Below are 21,933 nucleotides of genomic sequence, written 5' to 3' on the forward strand. Positions count from 1 at the left end.
TATCTAAGATATAAATGCATTATAAGCACAATTCAAATCAATGTTATCAATCACTCTCTCCATGAATGCTATATAAGCCAGTTAATCCTCTATTGTCAATTATCCCCTTCCTTCTTCCCTGTTAACTGGAGCACAATAGCAAAAGGGACAAAATCACAAAACAAATATTAATGATGTAGTTTATAGAACTTTCACATTACACTTCAATGCCAATCACAAGCTTGGAACGCTATTGCATAACCAAGAGCAATCAGAAAGCTTTCTTACAACAGACACTCTTGGAAAAGCCACAAAACTAAAATGAACTGCTCACCAACAGTGAGGCCTGTGTTGTTTTAAACACATTTATAGACCAAATATCAGCATTAATACAGAAAAATCAGATTAGCAGATTTTGTTTTGGAAATGTCAGAGGGAGTAGTCATATACTGCTTGGTTACTATCTTTCCTATTCTTTCAGCTAGGAAGTGAAGCATTTTAGTTACCCTACATGGTTCTAAAAAGAAAATGTTTTTTTTTTCTACACATGGCCCCAAGGCAAGCACCACTACCATGTCTGAAGCTACTCAAGAAAGCTGGGGTTTTCTACTATTACTTGTCTAACAGTCATTAAAACAAATCAAAAAGCACCCATCAGCTACCTTGAAGTTCTACAACCCACAGAGCACATGACATTTGCCCTCTTCACATACTGATACTTTGCATCCTCACTAAATTCCTCATGTGCTGCTTTCAGGGTCAGGAGGGAATGAAGGGAAAGGAACAGACATGGCATCCAGATGGGAATGTATTTGAGTAAAAAGTGGCATGGCAAGGAGATGATGTAAAACTGAGAACTTCATTCTGCTAATGAATGGCCTAATGTTTGGGGAATTTAGAAGCTCACCACTCATGCTGCTGTCTCATATATTTGGCAAAACTCTCTTGATTTGAGGCAGTGATGCAGCAATGCCCTGGTCCATATGGAACACAGTACTATGGTGGACACTGTCAGATGTACAGCCCCAGCCTTCTGACCCAAGGTCCTTTTCACAAGTAACTCACTGAGATAATCTTCATGTGTTACTGTCTGCATTTGGTCTATATATGTATTCAAGAGCATGAGAGATGATGGATAAACTGGGTGAGAATTACCTCTGACTTTATGTATTCAACACTATTCTTTTATCCCAAGAAAGACAACAGTTCATATGCGTAATGTGAGTACACGCTGCAATAATGACTGCAGTTTTTACAGAAGAAATGTCCCGCAATACCTATACATAACACAATGTATTTACAGGACAGGAGTATGGGTAAACTGATTTATTATTTTGCCTTACACGATTAAGTTTCCAAGACAAAAAGATCTTACCTGTGGCATGGAACATCTCTTGCAAAAACTAGGCTCTCCAAGTAAAACATATTGATTTTGTATCAATATTGATCAAGTACATCAAAAACTCTGGAGGAAACAGCTGATTTGTAAATAGCACAGTTAACCAATAGAAATTAATCCAAATTGGCAACACGTACAGTACTGTTACCTAGCTTTGATCTAATTATGGCTCGGAAGCTGAAATATTTCCTTCAAGAAGTGGCCCATCGTTGTTCGTCAGTGCATTTAGGGCTGTTTTATGTCTCACACTCTTCTGCAAGGATGAGGAAAAACAGTGAAACTCTTGCTGAATACAAGAGGGAAATGTGAATGAATTGTACCATTTGTACGTAACTGTTATAGCAAACTGGAAAAATGATGGATTTTCTGATAGATTTAAAATCGAAAGGTTTGTACTTCTGGATCCTGAGGTTAATCCTTTGAGCCACCCTGAGGATGTTTTCAATTCCATTTCAAACTCTGTTAAAAATAATTACTCTCTAAAGCACTAAACTGACTAAGTACTATGGGCTGTGTGTCCTGCCCTTCTGACAATAACTTGTACTAAAACAGGAGAGGTCCCCGTGATACAGTGAGGCCAAATCAATTCCAAATTAAGGAGCGGACATCCCGCTTCACTACTCCCCAGAACAACTGCCTTGCTGAAGGGAGTGCCACACACCAAGGTGATGGGGCTGGTGCTAATGAAGGCTGACTTACAGCTTAGTCATTACACTGAGGGAAGAGAGGGCCTTGGGGAGTTGCCAAGGAAACTTCTCGCACAGGATTCAAATATTGCGACAGCGAGATCCATTGCTTTGTTTTCCATAGAGGAAGAGCCTGACAAAGGCAGCAGTTTTCTCGTGACCAGTTTTATAAGCTCCCTGTGCAGCTGTTCAACAGCAGCTAAGCCCATTGAGGAACAGAAGAACGATGAGTCTCCAGAGAGGCTTCCCCAGGCAAAAGTACCACTTCGGGTTTTCCCAAGCGCAGCAAGAGGTAGAGATCTCATAATGTAGCTGATGGGCCAAGCTTGTGATTCAGTGAAAGCAAAGTAAAAAATCATCAAAAAATCATCAGTCAAAAACAAAGAGGAAAAAAAAGTATTTCTTAAAAAGGGAGGGGAGCACAGAAGTTATTTATGGCTCAGGATCTAAACAGCTGGTATTTCAGCTACAAAATACCTGTGATTGCTGAAACACTGTTAATTGAAGTGACAATTATAAAAATGCAAATAGGATAATTTAAAGTGAATATATATTTTCCCTAACAGAGAGGCTGAGTTTCTGCTATTAATGATAGAAGAAAAAAGAAAAGAAAAATATAATCAATATAGACTGGATATATTAAAAAAATACCCTACTACTTTTCAGAAGTAAAGGCTGAAAGAAGCCTCACAGATGCACAATACCAGTTAAAGCATAAAATTCAGCTTGTTTCATTGAGCCAGAGTTGCAGAGACTACATATATGAGAAATAAGCAGAATTTGACCGAAATTACCAAAAGGCAACAGATTCCTCCAAAGCTTTTGCAAAATTAATGTTTTAGCCCAGGAAAGACAACAGTTCATGTGTGTGTGTGTGTATATATATATATATCTATCTCAATATTAATATGCATGCACATATATATACATACACTTGTATGTACATGTATGTATGTTTATACATATACATATGTCTGTAGGTGTATATGTATATATCCAGGTATCACTGAAAAGCTCTCTCAAAAAAAAAACAAAACAAAACAACCAAACAAAAAAAAAAAACAGAACCATATCTGTACTGTTTAAAAACATCTGAATGTCAATGATGGTAAACAATCACTCACCACACACCAGAATGACTCTCAAACACATGACAAATTTTGAAGCATAAGAATTGCTCCAAAGGCTTTAAGCATTCTTATTGCCTGAGGAGAACTAATTTACTAGCCTGGGAGGTGGTTGCTAGTCCTATGTTAATTAAAGGTTTTCAACCTTTTTTTTTTTTTTTACAAAGAAAGCAATATAACTTATAGGAGGGCAATAAATTTAAAAACAATTGTTCATAAGCTTGGTTCAAACCAATCTTAAGGCATTTAAAAAAGCCAATTTTAGCCAGAATTTTCAATAGTGAAAAAATGGTGTGTATTTTCTCTGTGACTTACATAATTACAGTACATTTTATTGACTATATATTTTCAAAGGGGGAAAAACAGGAAATATGTTTCTCTTAGTCAAGTTTTCTTGGAGACTGTAGGGTAAACAAGATTTACTTGCATTTCTTCTACTTTTATGTTATATTAAATAATGTCACATACAGGTCTTCAGCTGTTTTCTTTATAGAAAGAGCACAGAATTTTATAAAAGGGAACATAAGAAAAATTCAGTTTCAAAATGCATGCTAGGAAAAAACTTATTACTAAAAAAGTTGCATTTTCCTTTATCAGGAAAGATACATTAATATATCCCAAAGATTGCTTAAATGGTTTCCAGTACCCCATTTTCTGTATGATGGTAGTAATATCAGCCTAATCAGAATTATCACTTCCTTGTGTGGCAACTATTCCATTTATTCAGGTACAATGGAAACATTACATGCATTCACCTACAGACAGACCAATGATTAAAATGGGAATATAAAAATCCTGGATTCTTGAGGCAGAAAGGTTCTGTAAAATGCAGTAACAACAGTGACAAAAAATGATAATAACAGAGATGGACTGTGACAACAATTCATAAAATCTTTGAGATAAACAGAGGGAAAAAACTGTACCAAAAAGTAGTCTTCAAAATACAGCTGAGATGAGTCACAAATGGAGATAATGAGTAAGGTAGATAACTTCTGATGATAAACATTTTACTGTCCTTTGAATGAAATGGCCAAGCATGCAGAAAGGCAGAAAAAAGTCACCTTTTGTTCCATTAGAAACTTAGACTGCTTGAAGTCTGAGAAAGCATAAAGATGGTGGACTGCTCAACAGAAAGGCACTGATGTTTAGTCTGATTTCCCCAGATGTAGGAAGCAACCGTGCACATCATTTATGTTTAAAGCAAGGTAGGAGTTATTTAGACAAAGCGGATTGGAAGACAGGAAGAAAGAAAGAGAGGGAAGAAGAAACACAAGGGATATAACTGGTTAAAAGTCACAGATTTTCTACTAAATATTAAAAAGTGAATATTGCAAGTCTTGAGCCCAAAGTCTGCTTTATAATTGATTCATTTTCCAGCACTAATACACAGTGTCTCTAAGAAACACTGCAATACCTTTGTTAGAGGCTTTTATTCACTAGCCTGTTTCTTTGCCTTAATCCATGCTCATTCTCTCTCTTTAGCCTTCTTTTAAATTAAGCATGCAGAGTCTATACTGAGATTAACTTCTTCCAGAAGTAGCACATAGGGCAAAGATGATGTATCAAAGATCTCAAAATGAAAAACCACTACATACTGATCTGCCTGAGAATGCTTTTCTGCTATTCTTTATTCATTCCTGCCCTCCTGAAGTGAGGCATTATTACACCTGTACATTCTAGGAATACAAAACAGTGGCAAGGGGTTTTACCTTTACCAAAGGGAAATTTTATTTTTCTTGGCAGTAAAGCTCCTCTATTCCTTTCCTCTTAATGCAAAGCACCTTCTCAAACATCAAAATGCTACCTAATCCCTAAAGTTGCCAGTAACTCATTATTTTAACCTACCAATGGCAGCTGATGGACTGAAAAGTGCAAGGGCAGTAACATTAAGGCTCAACACCTCTAGTGTCCTTTACATTCTAACGTATAGATATATAAAAGCTTACTGGGGTTAAAATAGAGGTAACATTTTCTATTGAGGTTGGCTTAATGTCCCCAGCATAGCACCACGCTTCTGACAGAACCTGGCTTCCCCTCCAGCCTCAACAGAGCAGGCCTGTATTTACACAGTGGTTCCTCTTTTTTGGCTGATCAGATGAAAGGAGACAATAAACTTTAAAATCCTCTTCCCACTGGCAGAGCAAGGCACATTTATGTAGAAATAATGGAACAGAACAGGCAAAATGTAAGTTGAAATATAAAAAAAGAACAAATTGTTAATAGGATAAGTTTTAATGCATGTGTTTTTGTAAAAGGCATCAATCAGTATATTATTAGATATAAGTGCCTTCTATCTACCCTCACAGAGATCCCAATCCCCTTGCCCTTATCTCCTCTAATCAGAAATCATGTTGAGCCATGTACCTGTCTCCCACCATCCTCATCAGCTGATTTTCCTATGGTTGTTCATATGGAGGCACCAACGTTGCCCCAGGATTCAGGTTAATACCACCATGTAAATAACTGGCAGTGTTTTTCATCATACTGCTCAGACACCACAGGTGGGGAACATCTGTTCTAATCTTGTCTCTGACTTTGAAAGAGGACTAACTAGAGACTTGTGATACAAAAAACTAACTTCACAATGAAAAATATTTCCTACCTGGATTCTTTCTGTTGCTGTAGGCCACAACTCTCTGCATAAGACCTTCTTTAAAACATCTGGAAGAAGGCTGACAGTTATGAGCAGAATTATACCCAGCCATGCAGGACCACTAGACAGCATTTGCATGAACACATAATACATCCTCTGATAATTGAGAAAAGGCCTGGTAGGAAAAAAGAATAAATAAAAATTACACTTCAATATACAAAAGAAAGACTGACAATGTTAAATATAAAAATTATGACAGTGCTGAAATTGTTCAGGCTCAGCTTCCCAGTTTGTGGGATTTTATCCATCCCAGTTTTCTCAAAAGGAGAGCTAAACATGCACTGACTGGAAACAACTACCTTCCTCTTTTCCAGGCTGCAGGAAATACCATGCCCTCCTCCCCTGCCATATTGTCTCTCCCTTGCAAAGATAAACTAAGTTACATTCTTATTCTGTTTATGCTCTTCCTTATCTTGCCCCAGGTATTTTCCACCTTTCTTCTCAGTATCCCATCCACCACTTCCCTCTTTCCTAAGGCACACTTGTCTGTATGTATCTTTAGAGTAAGGCTCATTAACCATACCTATTTTCATACCTCTCAGGCTCCCCTACGCATCTCTGACGGTTTCATGTTATGATCCCTAACCTAGTCACCACATTGTTATCTAATCACACTTTCAATACTTTCATTTGCCTACCTCCCTGTATACCATGGCAGATGGATGGTTATTAATATGCCACCACTACATAGTACTGGGAACCAGGGGCCATGATTACTGGGAGCAAAAATCAAGGGACAGTTTGCAGTAACACAGTGTAAAGCCCTCCTACAACTGGGGCAGTTTCCTGACAGTTTCCAAAATTTGATAGTATCTGCCTACTAAAAAGGTAACCACGCTAAAATACTTGGTGCATGTAAATAGTACACTCTAATAGCCAGCAAGGCTAAGGCTGGCTGAAAAACGTAGCAGGGAAAACATTGCTTCTGCAAATTGTTTTCCTCTTGCTGCTGAAGAAATTAAGACCTGATCTTACTAGGAAAAAAAAGGAGGCTGCTGAATATCCAATGAGTTGAGAGGCAGTTGCAAAAGACACTCATTTGCAAAAGACACATTGAAATACAAATCCTTTCTCCAAATTAAATGGCATCTTAATCACCATGCAATAGTTAGCCTCTGCCTTCTCTCTAGTCCCTCAAAATGTTATGTATAAAAAGTGGAACAGCTCCAGCAGACACATTATAAAAGATGGGTCCTCTACAGCTGCGAAATGCAATTTCAAGTTCCTGACAGCAATCAGGCACAGTAAGGAATTGAACTTGTTTCAACTTGATTTCCTTCCCAAAAACTTTCAGTTTCAAGTACACAGAATTTTTAACAGGAAAAAAACCCCAACACTTTAAAACAGCTATGTACAAGAGTTATACTAATTCCTAAAGAGCTTCTTACCAACAGGAATAAGCAGGTGCTCAGACACCTACAGTAAATCTACTTTGATAAGTAGGAGGCAAATAATGAGCTCAAACACAGGACTCGGGGCCACCCACATCACTTCCATGGGAGTTTCACTCCTGACTCCAGTTTTGACTGCTCCAGCTAGTTCCTTCCAAGACTGGCTGCATAGACATGACCTGTTCTGTGACATTTTGTCTCAGAGAGGCAGCCTTGGTTCCTTGAACCAACTCTTGGATTGCTTTTGACTGACGCTACTGAGATAGACCCAGTGGTAGTCTGAGGTCTGATATTCTTGTATTCTCCTTTAAGAAGATTTTAGCAGATATTCAGTGAATGAAGAGCTGAGAACTCTCCAATTAGCACTAATGATGTGATTAAAATGGAGTTCTGCAATGGATAAAGGCTAAATTTAACTCTGTTTCGGACAAAAAGGTGAAATATAACAACTTTATGTTTCTGAAATAACATTTGCAATGCAATTTTGATTAGGGTTCATACCAAATAATTCCTCCCCAGAGCAGAGAAAAGATAATGTAGAATACCAGTGATCCCCAGATCACGAAGTGATTTATCCATGTCCAATAGTGTGTATCTAGTGCAAGCTTAAAAAAAAAAAGAAAAAAAAGAGATCATATGGTGTTATCACTATCTAAGAGCAACAGAATACTCAGTAGGAGATAAAATAGAACTGTACTCTTTGAAAATAGGGATGAATTCTACACAGAATTAGCCAAAAACATTTTTCAGTTTTGAGTACAGTTAAGAAGGCACAGATAGAAAAATCTATATTTAAACTAATACAACAAGGCATGGTCATAGAGAGAAACAGATATAAGTAAGTGGCAATTAGAAAAGAAACTCTAATAAAGTTTCAGTGGATAAAACACAGCACCCCTTACCTTCAATGTAACCGTGAATACAAGCACAGTAAACACCACTGTTCCAAAGGTCCAATTTCCAAACATCTATAAAAAATGGTCCAAAGCAGTTATAGGCAATATTATCCCCTACTTTGTGAATTGTCCAGAATAAATATCTTAAAGCTATGTATTGCTTTGTATCATGAACTGACACCTAAGCAAAAACACTGAATTCCTACATGACCTATCCAGTGCAAAGTGTTTTGGTTTCTTGCTCTTGTGTGTACACACCTCAGATTTCATACAGACAGAAAAAGACCACAACCAATCCTCTCAACCTGAAGTTCACAGGTATGTTTCTTAATAAAAATTAAGTGTAGCACAGTTAAATCAGTGAGATTGACAAATGAACTGCAGTAATTTCATCAATCTTCTTGGACGTCATCTTTTCTCTGATCTCCCTTCTCTGCTGTCCTTGGCATCCAAAAATTCTCGTAGGTTGAACAGCATATTAAGCAGATGAGTAACAGTATACAAAAAGAATGTCATAACCATCTAAGTACAAAAATGTCTACATACATTTAAAGATAAAACACTTTTAAATTGTGTTTGATTTTTTCCCCACCTGCATAACAAAATAAAAACACTTCAGCTTTTCAGGTGGGCAGAAATGATCATCAATGCTGATGAAGAACTGGTCACAGAGGATTGCTTGGACTGCAGTGGCTATTGGATTACCAGGTTCAGGATCCAGAGAAATGTTGGGAAAGTAAGCAACAGTTAGGGCACTCTCTTTTAGAAGGGACTTTGTTTGATTCAGAGTATTGCACCCATGAAAGAGAAGAGTGCCCAAGAGACCTGAATTATTTTGAAAGAGAACTGCTGAGATCTCATGAATTCCCTTCTGCAGGAAGACATGGAATTTCAGCAGAAGACCCAGTTGGCCAAGTAGGATGTTTCTCAATGAACAAAAAGGCAAAATGGGAGCATACAAGAGATGACAATATGGGCAGGAAGTAAACAGATAGCATAAAAGCATTACCTGGCTATAGAGGGAAAAAAAATCACAGACAAAGGTCAGCTCTGACTAGGATTAGTAAGGGGTGTCGAGAGTGACAAAAATGATATTTATAGATATCCTTGTTTCAAAGGGAAAATGAAAGTGGAGTGGTAAGACAACCTAGTGGAAAGTGTAACAGAAAATGCTGAAATATGCAATACTCTGGATAGCAGTTTTCACAACCAAAACCTGCTTCTTGCATTTGACAGCAAAGCTTGGGAAAGAAAGGAACAGCCAACAGTGTGGAAGCAACAGGTTAAGGAGTTGTTAAGGAGAGAAAACAGTGAATGCAACGTATCTTGAATTTAGCAAGGCATTTGACACTTGGACAATAAGGAAGCAGGGGTGGGGTAAATGGACTACTACTAGAGTTGAAAATTGGCTGAACCACTGACTCAAGAGTCCTTGATGTTTGACTGGCTGCTGGTAATCAGTAAACCACACTAGAAACAGCTACTGGGGCAGATATTGTGGAACATCCCTGTCAGTGGCCTGGATGGTGACACAAACATCATGAGCAAACTACCAATTGATACAAAAATACAGAGCAGCTGACATAATGAATGACAGAGTTTCAATTCAGAAGGACCTCTGCTGATTTGAGAATCATGCCAACAGATATCTTATGAAATGAAATAAGGAAAAGTACAGAGATTTACATCTAAGGAGGAGTAGTGCCATATGTTGGAACTGACTGGCTGAGTAATGGCCCTGCAGAAAAGGAAGTTGCAGTGGGGTTACATGGACTCCAGGCTGAATACAAGCCTATATTGTGCTTGTTCTATACATAAGGGAAACTGCAAATGGAGCTGCACTGGGAGAAACATGGCCACTGAAGAAAGGTTATTATTCTCATCTACTCAGCTACAGTGAGATTGAACCTCGAACACCATACTCAGTTTTGGGCCCCTCAGTTCAGGAGCAATGTAAAAAAAAATGGAAAGGATCAAATGGCAGGCAACCAAGGTAGTTAGCAGCCTATAGTTCTTCTGCAAAGAGAGGCTGAAGGACTTATTTAGTCTAGTGGAAAGAAGGTTAAGGAACAACCTAGCAGTTGTCCACAAATATCTGAAGAACTACAGAGCTGAAGAACTGGAACAGACATCTCCTCAGCAACAAGCAATATTCTGCTTGGATACTGTGAGAAACTTCTTCCACCATGAAGGCAGAAAAACACCGGAATAGGTTTTTCTATCCTCAGGGATATCCAAAACTTGAAAAAGACTAGGCACAGCATTCAGCAACTTGATCTTAATCAGCCCTGCACAAAGCAGGGATTTGAACTGGATCACATCCCATCTAAATTTTTCTGTATGAGCTTGCCCAGTATTACATCACAGGGGATCTATATAGGCATGTGATCACCCAAATGTGCTGCTGTGTGACAAATTCTGAATGGAGACCACAGCCAGCAGTAAGAGAGAAATCTGTAGGAAACTAGGCTGAGAATGTGATCAACTGGGAACAGAAAATAAATTTAAAAGTAAAGAAATGACTGGCTGTGTTCATTAGGCTAGATAGACAGCATTGGGCTGCAACCAAACCCTTTACCTCCCCATCTTACTGGCTCAGAAAGTGAGGTCATAGCACAGAGACACAAGACTCCATAAAGCTGCTGATTTGGCACAGAGAAAGGTAAATGGAACAGTATGGGAAGGTGTGAGTTTCAAAAGCTCACAATGGCTTTTCAGCACTGAATATCTCAAGATAGTACTCATGCCTTTAAGTCTGTTTGTTACCATCTAGCTTATTAACAAGTTTTTTCTGTCCTACTCCCAGCCTATCCAAGACTTCCCCTCCTCCTTCTGCGACTATATTTGCTGCTCTTCCATGTTCTAATTCAGCATTCTACTCACCTACTTTCCTTCCTGTTGTATTGTATTTGCCATTCTCTTACTCCTTTTAAGTCTCTCTCAACCTAGCTTAACAATTCTACTTAATGTACTCCATATCAAATGTTAAAATTTAAAAAAAAAAATCAAACAGGAAATACATTTTATTACATGGTTAAACTAAGATGACACTTGACACTCTGCAATGACTTCTACGGTGCCTTCCTTTCCTCTTACTTTCTTATACAACACCAACCAGGATGTCATATCCAGAGTGGAACACCATACGCACAAAGAAACACCAAAAATTAGTAACAATTAATAGGAAATAAATCTCCAGCACCCATTTTAACAATATGGAACCTAACTTGAATCATTTTATAGCATTATTGCATTAGTATTGCCATCAGCTTTTTTATCTCCTTTCCTGCTTTCTACCTGTTCCATAAAAACATACTGTTGCAGTAGTAAACCTTTCAAATCTTCAAATCCTTCATTGACTTTTTCCAGATGTAAGCATAATTTAAATACTGAGAAATAACCATCAACACCTATTAGCGTTCATGTATGTATGAACTCACATAAAAGTACCACTATTCCTGAATGCTTAACATTTTCAAGCCTTTCAATTTAAAATTGCAGCATAATATCTCTAAGTCTTATAATAAACACAAGTATGCATGCTGAGTAATGATGAATTTTCTAACACACTCTGGACACTCAGGACTCAGAATGCCTCCTCAAGCAACATATTTTATCATCAAATATTAACATGGGTATCTAGTTGTAGATATAAACATTCAAAATTTGAAAATGAGGCATTAAGTCTGGCTTCAGAGCCTTAGAATTTGATTGAATGTGTGCAACAGAAGACGACTAAAATTTCAAAAAGGAACACAGTTCAGAATATTTGTAATATAAACTGTTTACAAAATTTGTACAGGTATGATAACTCTAATTTTCAGGACCAAAGATATAAGCTAATGCAGAATTTTGAACATCTAAAAGAGAGCACAGTGGTACCAAGAAAAGATACACTGCAGTGTACAGTTCTGTCTAATGGAAATACATTCTGTCCTTAGAAAAGCTCCATTAAACAAGAATTCTCTCACACAGTGTAAGTTCATTTCCCTAACAGATGTCACAAAGATGGTTTTTAATAATATCTGAATATTGCATTTCTAGCAAATATTTATGTTGCCTGTAAGCAACAAAACTGTGTACAGTTTATTTTCTCTCTCACTTTGAGGGTCTTTTCTAAAGCCATTCGAGCACATTATAGCATCAACTGTAACAAAAATTTCCATAGCAGAGATAGTCAGCAACAAAATGTAGGTTACAGAAAAGCACACAACAAAATAACAAAATGCAAGGAAGCAAAAAGCCTTTTTAAAGTTCATGGCTCTTTATCATATCTCATATACATCAATATGTTTTATATAAAGTTCCTTTTATTATAAGTACTTCTAAAGTAGCTATAAAGAACAATTCTAACTATAGGTTTAAGTGATATTTTATTGCTCTTTACCAGTTTAATTAAAGAACAGTGAAAGATGAAATGGATATCATGACAAATCCACAGTAGTCTTACCATGTGAGTGCTGGTTGTCATTAGCTGAGGATAGGAAGAGAAGCAAGTAGCAAAAAGAAAAAAAGCACACAAATAAAATAGACCAAAATATCAATGGATAAAATAAATAAAATGCAAAAGTTCTTAAGATTTGCATTCATGTGACTGCAAAGCAAGCAGAGATACGTTATTTTAAGCTGCCATATGTCAAAAATAATTAAACTATTAAAAAGCTTGTTATATTTCAGATCTGTTATGACCATTCATAACTACTCTACCAGGAGTCTTTTGACATGTTAAACAGATATTCGTCAGATTTATGTTAAGCATAAAACGGAAAAGTCACTATGTAAATTCAGAATGAATACTTGGAATTTATGATACTTATTTCTCCTAAATTGTATCTAGTCCTATGTCTCTGCTTACTGATACAGAGCGTGTCCCACTGCACAGTTCAGACTTCATTAAACAGATAACCCATCTATCTCACTGTAACTCATAAAAGTTATCATCTTGCATGAAATATTGAAGAAAACAATTAAAACTATGTTCATTTCACAATCAACCTTAAAAAAATTATCATTGACTGACTGATCAAATCCAACACTAACCTGTCCATTGCTGGTCACAGCTGTGTTGTCAAACAATAAATAGGCACCAAAGAAAAATACCGCAGCATCAAACACTCCTAGGAATGTCCAATAAATAAATGCACGCCAGCGCAGCAAAGCATTCTTAGCAACATCTCTGTGTAAAATAAGATACATGTATTCATTATCAGCAGGTTTGAAAATCCCAGACAAATGATGTCATTCATATTGTTTTTTGAAGAAAAAACAATTGAGATATTGCATGCAAAAGCACCCCCTTCCCACATGACAACTGTCTACCACTTTACCAGTAAATTTTTCCTGAAAATGTCCTCTTCATTATATTTTCATTTCTTTTTTACTAAACTGTTTCAACTGCTGCCTGTAATTCTGCTTATTTCAACTGTATGGTACACTTCCCTGTGCTGCACCTATTTACTTTTCAATCTTTTTACAGAAGGTATCTCTTCTAGTATTTGCTGTGCACATGATGATCCACTGTAGATATGAAATTAGAACACTAGAGGTCTCTGGAGACTTTACGTTATTTCCTATTGGGGACTTATATTGCAACAAAACTATTGCAACAAAACAAAATATTAATTTTATGTGGAACATGCAAAAAGAGCGGTTTGCAGTTGACTTGAAGCTTCAGGTCAAATAGTACTTCTTCAACATTTTCCCATAAAAATACAGGAATTGGTCAACAGCATAACTCTTCACTAGCATGTATTTTCTTACAACAAAAAAATTTACATGTTACAACTTTAGCTCTTGTTCACAGAATGGGTATGTATCAACTTGGCATACAGCATAAAACACATCAGAGTAAATCAGAACACAGTTAAATGAAGACCCTGAATTACAGAAACATTTTCTACCAACCAATACTTTCACCATACAAACTTTAAAGACTGTCTGATGACCACACGAAGTAACTTCTCCCTGCAGATTAACAATACAGATTGCAAAGCCATACATGGCAAACAATAGCCTATCTGGCCTAGAACAACTGTACAACTGCCCAAAACAGTTTAGCAATAGGCTCTGTTAGGTATCAAAATCCAAAAATTCCTGACAAATAACCTTTGCTAGCTTTCAAAAACCAAAAAAAGTCTTCTGATTTACCATTTCTAAAAACATTTAAAATATAAAAGAGAAAATAAAAATATAGGGATTAAGTTTCAACAGTAATGTCTTGTATTCCTCTTCAATTTCATCAGTAAAAACATATCCGTGCACTGATTAACCTCTGGGCATCTACTATTACTTCTTTCAAAACATGTTTTTTTCTTTGATTACCTACTGTTAACTCTCCCTGAAATGTACTGTGTTTGCAGCTACAAGTATCAAATCTGGGCAATGTCCCTAATTTAGATGGCCAAATGCAATTAATTGGCAAGAACTGTATTTCAAGTGGCTAAGAACCTAAACAAGTCACGATTCCAATCCTCAGAAGCGAATCAACAATATGCAGAGGACAATGTTGGACACCACACAAAATACATCCTCTGATACAACACTGTACCACTCAGTCCTCTTTTCTTTCAGAATAAAACATGTATATAGGAAAAAACCAGTATGTTTTCTTTTTTAAAAATACTTCTTTTCCCCATGGTTTGAGGAAATAAAGAGTACTAAAAAAAAAAATCATAATTTTATTTGTAGAACAGTAATTTCTATTTTGCTCTCACTCACTTATAGAGCAAATGAGTGGTCTGATTTCTAAATATACATGTAAAACTACACTACTGTACTTGGTAGACTATGCATGTGGTCTTCAGCCCTTCTATCGCAGTGTATCTGATGTTCTACCATAGCCTTGTAGTACAGAAATCCTGAGGACTTCTGTTGTAACAGATAGATCCCACAACTGAGCAGTCAAACTTTGGGGCACAGTGTATTAATTTTACCTGTACAGGGAAGGCTCTCTCTTGAGTGTGTCTGCGCTGACATGTTGTTCCATTAGACCATAGAAGAGGATAGGAAGGGAAGTGAAGCTGATATTGTACAGTGTTAGATACGCAGTATCGTATAAAGTCTGTAGATGAAAAATAAGTGAATCAGGTATTTTAATTTAAAATGAAATCTTCATTTAAAATTAAATCTTCTGCATGACACTTGATTTAAAATTAATGAGTCACTTTTTCAGGAAAACAAAATCATATTCCTTCAGAATGGAGGCAAATATCCCTGAACAGCTGCTAACTGATATAAGACAACTCTGCACTTGTATCCTGTTCATCTGGAGGACAACAGCTCAGCTAAAAGATCCATTTAATAGTCTGATTCACATACTGGCCCCCTCTTCTTGTTTCAGCTGTAAGACCAACTCCGAACTACCCAAACTGAAAACCAGCTGATTCTTGCAGAGGAAGAAATTCCTCTCTGGCGCATCCACACACACCGCTTCCCTTTTATCTCCTCTATATAACATGGAGACATGCAGAGAGACGGGGGAAGTACTCCAAAGGTTCTTTAACTGTGGGTGACTGCAATGAGCTATACAAAGAAACATCACAATGTGCCTTTGACTCTTCTCATTGAACTACTTTTTCACATATGGCACTGTAACAAGCCCTCAAACCTACTACATCACCTCATAAAAAGAGTTGTTTATTTCCCAAAACCTATCTGGCGATCATTTATGCTGGAAAAATTGCTGTCAACCCCCCCTTTTTGATTCAAAATTATATTTAGCACTTAAAAGAATAAAATCAATCTAAATTTTCATCAGCATATGCTTTCATATCTAAATCCTAATGATGCTTGGAAAAAACCTACAAAGTTTTCAGCTGTCATTTGAAATTAAAACCAAAACAGACAAAAAATAGTTCTGTCATTTTTACTCCTCCTGGAGCTTTTTTTTTGAGATATTTGACAAATTCAAAGCAAGAGTACTATTTCTCCCAATTAAATCCTACTCTTGCCCAATTTAATCCTGAAAATATAAACCTTTATTTTTTTCTAAATTTGGTCATTCATTCCTTTGTTTTTTGGTCCCTCACTCAGAAAAAAAGAAGAGGTAGATCTTTTCTGCAAGATAAGAGCAAGGAGAAGAGAAAATGAACAAAAATTTAGGAAGGAAGATACTGGATCCTATCCTGAATGATGGCACTTTTCTGGTCAGGAGCAGTTCACTTTTCCTCTATTTTTCTGTTTTTATTTTTTCTTTTCAACTAATTGAATGCTGCTATTTGTCTGAAATTTGTAATTTATACTCATATACACCAAAGAAAATGAGTTTATTCTTCCATTTTCATTCTGGATTCTAAAAATGAACAACTAGTTCAATTACTCATCTTTCAGGATTTCCTCTGCCCATGTCCAATAAGCTTAAACTCAACTGACTCTACATTTCCATAGACATTTCACTTTGCATTGCCATTTCAAAATTTTCTGTTCCCGTATTCCTTGACTTATTGAGAATAACATTGCTTTTATGATAATTCATAAAACTGCTTTCTGTAACTTAACTGCAATTGCCACTGAAAACCATTTGAACCAAAAGTGATGGTCTTTTTAAAATGTGTAAACTAATACAAAAGTTTTCTCAGGAGGATCCGTTTTTTAAAAAAAAGCAAGAGAAAACATGACGTTGATGGAAAAAGAAAAACTAACCTGTTGTGAAAACCCACAGAAGAACTGATATAAAAACTGAGGAAAAATGAAGCAGACATTCTGAAAGACAAAGTGACAGTCGTCAACTGAAATGCAAGCACTAATTTATATGCTGTACAATGCTATAGCTACATATACCATAGTTTTATAACACTAGTAATAGTGAACATTGCAGAACATTAGAAAAAGCTGCATATATTAAACATCAACAGTCACATCTTGCATTACTACCACTAAGAAAAACACTTAAATATTTTGAAAGCAAACTTATAAGGCTACAGTTTCAAAACTCAAGGGCAATGAAATTTGTGATCCAGGAGCACAGTTCATTAAGCCAAGGCAAATAAGGGACAATTCACAGGAGGACACAAACCATGATAAGCAAGCGCAGGCATGGTTTCCAGCAAAGCAACTGAAAGATGTTTCTAGCTGTGACCACAAACGTCATCCTCTCCTAATTAGACATATAGTCAAACACTAAAACCTTGGATTATCCTCTGGCAGTTCCTTTCTATAACCATCCATTGCTTACTGAAAGAACTTCGATTGGATCCCAACATTTAGAAATAACAAAACTGTCTGAAGAGGGGGATGCTCATTATAACCTTCCTCCACCTACACTATCCTAATGAATTTAACATAATTTACATTAGTTTCTAAATTCTCAAATACTATTTCCAATGTGACTTAAAAGGTCACTGTAGAGACAACCCACAAGGTATTGGAAATAAGTAGAACAGTCTGAGACGAAATTTGTAGGAGATGAAAAAATAAGACAAGGCAAATTTTGGGTTTAAACATAACATAGATTACAGGATGTATCTATGTAAAAGCTATTTCACTTCATCTTCAGGATAGAAACAATAATCCCATTTCAGCATTGCGTCTGGCACTCAACAAAATCTCTTTATGGAATTATTGCTGTTTTGTACTATTGGCTGGGAAAACTGTATATAGTTAGATATTACCATGTAAGTTTTTGAGATTTATGTAATTAGAATAAGCATTCTCCTACCTTATAAAAGAAGTATTGCACAAGTTCAGATATCCTAACATAATAAAAATGCCCATGAACAAGCAACATCTTTTTCAAATGTTTAAATTTAGGTATTGCATAGTCACTGTTTCTTGCTGCTTGACGACCTTCTTTGCCAATGATTCCTTAAAAAAAAAGATGAAGCTATTTAATAACTAAAGGACTATTAAAAAATACAATTATTTGAAAAATTATATAATAATGCTATAACATTGATCTAATGGGAGATCACCACTGTATTTCATACAATTTGTGGGATAAACGCACTGGAAATTGTCTATAAAATGTATAACCTGATTCTTCAAAACTGCCTGCTTTTAAGAAATAAATGGGTTTTGTCATTTCACTGAATTAATATTCTAAAAAGTGTGCTTACCTATACCAACATGTGCTTCTAGAATCATACTGACATCGTTTGCCCCATCACCAATTGCTAATGTGATAGGATGCTCCTTTGATAACTTAATCAATTTCACAATCTGGAAAAAAAATAGTGTTAAAACTCTTATCTGTAATGGTTTGCTTAGTTTGCATGAGCGTACAATTAAATACAAATTACCAAGATGGTTATATAAGAAATCACCTGAAGGGAGACAAAAGCAACATTACCCAATGAACTACTATGCATAAAGATCACAGTTTCTTCATATTACAAAGTATTTGTTCCAAACATTTTTCAAATACTTCCAAACTACTTTGAGAGAGAGAGGACAGGAGGAAGGAAGAGCAGAATAAAAGATGTTGTTGAGACTGCTTAACGCTGTGTAAGTGCATTAATAAATTAAGAGGGTTCCAGAGACAGTGTTCAATTTTAAAGAAATCCTGAAATTAAAGACTGAAAAATTCTGCTTTCTTAACTGTGCTGATTTTTTTTCTTACTATTTAAGAAAATATAATAGGACTTTCTATATATCTAAACACTATTGACATAAAAACTGTTCTAAAATTTTACTTCAGATCTTTCTATTATAAATGGTCACCTTTGTAAATCTGGTACCGAGTCAGCTGCAACTAAAAAACTTCTACAAACTTCCAGACAGTTCAAGTGCTGGCTAAATACACTTGTTAATGTGATTTAGGGCTACATATGCTGTACCTGAGCACTGTAAACACACGACCATTTAAAGAAAAAAAGAAGTGCATATTCCAATGTTTGTTTCCTTTAAACGTTCTTCAGCTACCTTGAGATGTTTCAGTAATGGAAGGGTATGTTTTTACTTGATATAAACAACAAATGCAACAGTCAGGAAGTACTTAAAAATTATAATGCACACATTTTTTTGTCTGGATTCTTCTTTAGTGGCTTTCCGCTTATGTGAAAAATAAAGCAAAAATATCACTCTACAGTAATAAATAATGCAGGTTCTTGTAGTATCAACAGATAGTAGAATATTCAAAGCTTGTTAGGTTAAAAAGAGAGCAGTTAGTTAATTTATTAAATATGTTCATTTATCAGCATGTACCAACCATAAAATTTGCACAATATGTACATAAATCAAATTCAGGTGCACAGCTGGGTGCCATTTTAGCATATCATTATCTAAATTGCTTGCCAGTAGAAATTCACCCCTCTCCTTTTCTTTGCCTTCTCCATTTTAGAAGATACAAAAGTGAAGGGTAACATCTTAAGTTATTATGATAAGTATACAGGGTATTAACCTTCAATAATTATGTGTGTGCACAGCTAATAAGCAATTATGAAATTAAACACAAACCTGTGCTTTTTGTAGAGGTGCCATTCGACAGCATAACACTGCACTGCAATTCCTGCAAATTTCAAGAAAGAGCTCTCTGTAGTTACCAGAGCTCCCATCTTGTCTTGGTTTCATTATTAATGATAATGCTGCTCCATCAATAATTAAACCATAATCTTGCATATCAGTTGAAAGTCTGTTCAGGGATAAAATATAAACTAAGAGTCACTGTAGAATTCTCAGACATGTTTCAAATCTGGCAACAGTTCTTATGTGAAAATGAATTAATGAAAAAATAATGAGTATTCCATACAGCAAAATTAATATACCTCTAAAGGAAATTTCTAAGACCGATATTTACAACATTTGAAAATTCTAGATTATAATGAAAATATTCAGTGCTTTACCAGTTCAAATACAGAAATCTAATACCTCATTGACTTCACCAGTGAGTATGAGTGTATAATTAATGACCTTTCAGTTTGGTTTGAAAGGGCTCCAAGAACTGCAGTGAGGTAAACCAAGTTGCAGGAATAAAGTTAATTTTGTGGACATTCCGTAACATAGAGAAAAAAAGTTAGAGGGAAAGGCCATTATACTCTGAAATCTACTCTGATGAGGAAAACAATATTTTTCTTTTCCTAAGGGTCTACATTAAAGAAGTAAACCATGCTTTGAAGAAAATGCCAGAGAGACCTGTTGGCCTGGATAGATAAGGTTACATTCACAGTATGGATACTTTGCATTCAGTGTGGTGGCTAAGTCTCACACAGGTATAACTTAGTTTTAATCTTAAAATATAATAATTATATATGTTACCTATAATATTACAATATAGTATTATATATATAAAAATCTATTACCAGTATACCTCCTAGAAGGGCAAGCATGGTTGCATGAAGCAGTTTATCCCAATAACATACACTGAACAATGCAGGAAGATGGTCCACATTACAAGAGCCGTTTTCTGCGACATCTGAACAAGTTATTTCAGAGCACCCTTGCCTTTGCCTGCACTACACAGCAGCCTCAGGCTTCAGCTCAACAGTGAAGATTGTATAAACATACACTGAGGTTTATTTTTACTCACTTTTCAGTGTTCCAAGGTTATATGACTGTGCATGGGGTTTCAACAAACATGGTTTCACCAGGACCAGTGTTTGTGAGGAAAACACCATATTTATTAACAGCAGTGTATTTTAGGTGTCTCCATCTTCACTACTAGAACACAAGCTATTTTTGGCAAATAATATAAAGTACCATAAGCTACGTTTAATAACAGTTCACAGATATGTTTGGCACTTTGCTACCATTGGCACAAATAGATCAATGCCATTAGTGTACAATGATACCAAAAAGTTAATGATAACTAAAAAGTTACCAAGTTCAGGCACTGTACTGAATGTTTGGCATGTTATCGTGAAATATTTTCAGCCTGAATTTGAACATACAGGCAGAATCCTGCTATTACTATCTTAGCACATTCTCCAAGTCAGGGGGCCAAAGGCAAGAAAATTCTAAAGAGTTTTAACATCTAGAAAACTGCCATTGCACAAAAAGTTAAACAAACACGTTTAATCATACCTTGTAAGGCCTACGGAATTTCAGCTAAATGTGGTACAGATGACAGAGAAATGTTTATTTAGCTGAACATACAAATGTTCTTCATTAGACCAATGGGGTTTGAAGTGTAAGGAGAGCTAAGAAAAATGGTCTGGCCCAGAGATTCAAGCTGTAAGGCTAAGAGTTACAGAAACTCTCTGCTAAAATAATATCACAAATGCTTGCTAGCTTTTTGCTCCTTTACTACAAACTGATTACAAATGCATATACAATGTGCTTGCTAGCTGGTTCCATATCAAAAAGAAAAGCAAATAAAAATATGCACCATTATGTCTGGAAGCCCAGTAACCTCCTAACATCTTAAGATGATAAAAATGCTTTAAAATTCAATTCTTGTCTTTAGGGTGGGGGGCAGGGAAAGCAAGCAATGTGTACCAGCTATAAACCTTCAAATAAGCAGCCTAATTTACTGCCTGTATGAGAGTTAACTACAGTATACGTATTTTTTTTCTTTTTAATGCTATTTTTATCTTATTCCATGTTATGTTTCACTTTTATATACATGATACCTATACTTCTATGAAAATTCAAAATACACAGAAGTCAATGATTTCTTTACAATTTAGGTCACTTGAAGTATTTTTATGTAGACCAGAAGATTTGGTCCTCATCTGTTCTGTAAATGTAGCATAATCTTCCCTAGAAAGAGCCATATATTGCTGCTCTCTGTGGCCTTGGTCTTATCAAGAAAGTTATATCATATACTAACTCTGATTACACGAATATATCATATCTACTTCCTTTGTAGAAGTCAGAAACAGTATTTTGCTTTATAACCTCTTCTTTTTTTTCCCAAGAATAAACAGTTT

The 21,933-nt window shown here is 35.9% G+C and overlaps 1 protein-coding gene across 6 annotated transcripts in view; it reads right to left on the bottom strand.

Moving 5' to 3' along the window:
- Positions 1-21,933, bottom strand: part of ATP11A (ATPase phospholipid transporting 11A) — a 109,625-nt gene that overhangs the window by 5,017 nt on the left and 82,675 nt on the right. The window contains exons 20-30 of one of the 6 annotated variants that reach the window (XM_039384622.1): positions 19,523-19,697; positions 18,184-18,286; positions 17,787-17,932; positions 16,772-16,831; positions 15,064-15,191; positions 13,172-13,307; positions 12,582-12,605; positions 8,138-8,203; positions 7,737-7,840; positions 5,794-5,959; positions 1,516-1,631 (exon numbers count right to left, since the gene is read on the bottom strand). In XM_039384622.1, the coding sequence (XP_039240556.1) occupies positions 1,542-1,631; positions 5,794-5,959; positions 7,737-7,840; positions 8,138-8,203; positions 12,582-12,605; positions 13,172-13,307; positions 15,064-15,191; positions 16,772-16,831; positions 17,787-17,932; positions 18,184-18,286; positions 19,523-19,697 (1,198 nt within the window). In that variant the 3' untranslated portion in view covers positions 1,516-1,541. Of the gene's footprint in view, positions 1-1,515; positions 1,632-4,252; positions 4,342-5,793; positions 5,960-7,736; positions 7,841-8,137; positions 8,204-12,581; positions 12,606-13,171; positions 13,308-15,063; positions 15,192-16,771; positions 16,832-17,786; positions 17,933-18,183; positions 18,287-19,522; positions 19,698-21,933 lie in introns of all 6 variants that reach the window. The other 5 variants (XM_039384628.1, XM_039384625.1, XM_039384612.1 and 2 more) reach the window with 5 other exon arrangements.

This window comes from Pipra filicauda, unplaced genomic scaffold, assembly GCF_003945595.2.
Source record: "Pipra filicauda isolate LSUMZ 115617 unplaced genomic scaffold, ASM394559v2 scaffold115_size4368891_pilon, whole genome shotgun sequence".
Taxonomy (NCBI): Eukaryota; Metazoa; Chordata; class Aves; order Passeriformes; family Pipridae; genus Pipra; species Pipra filicauda.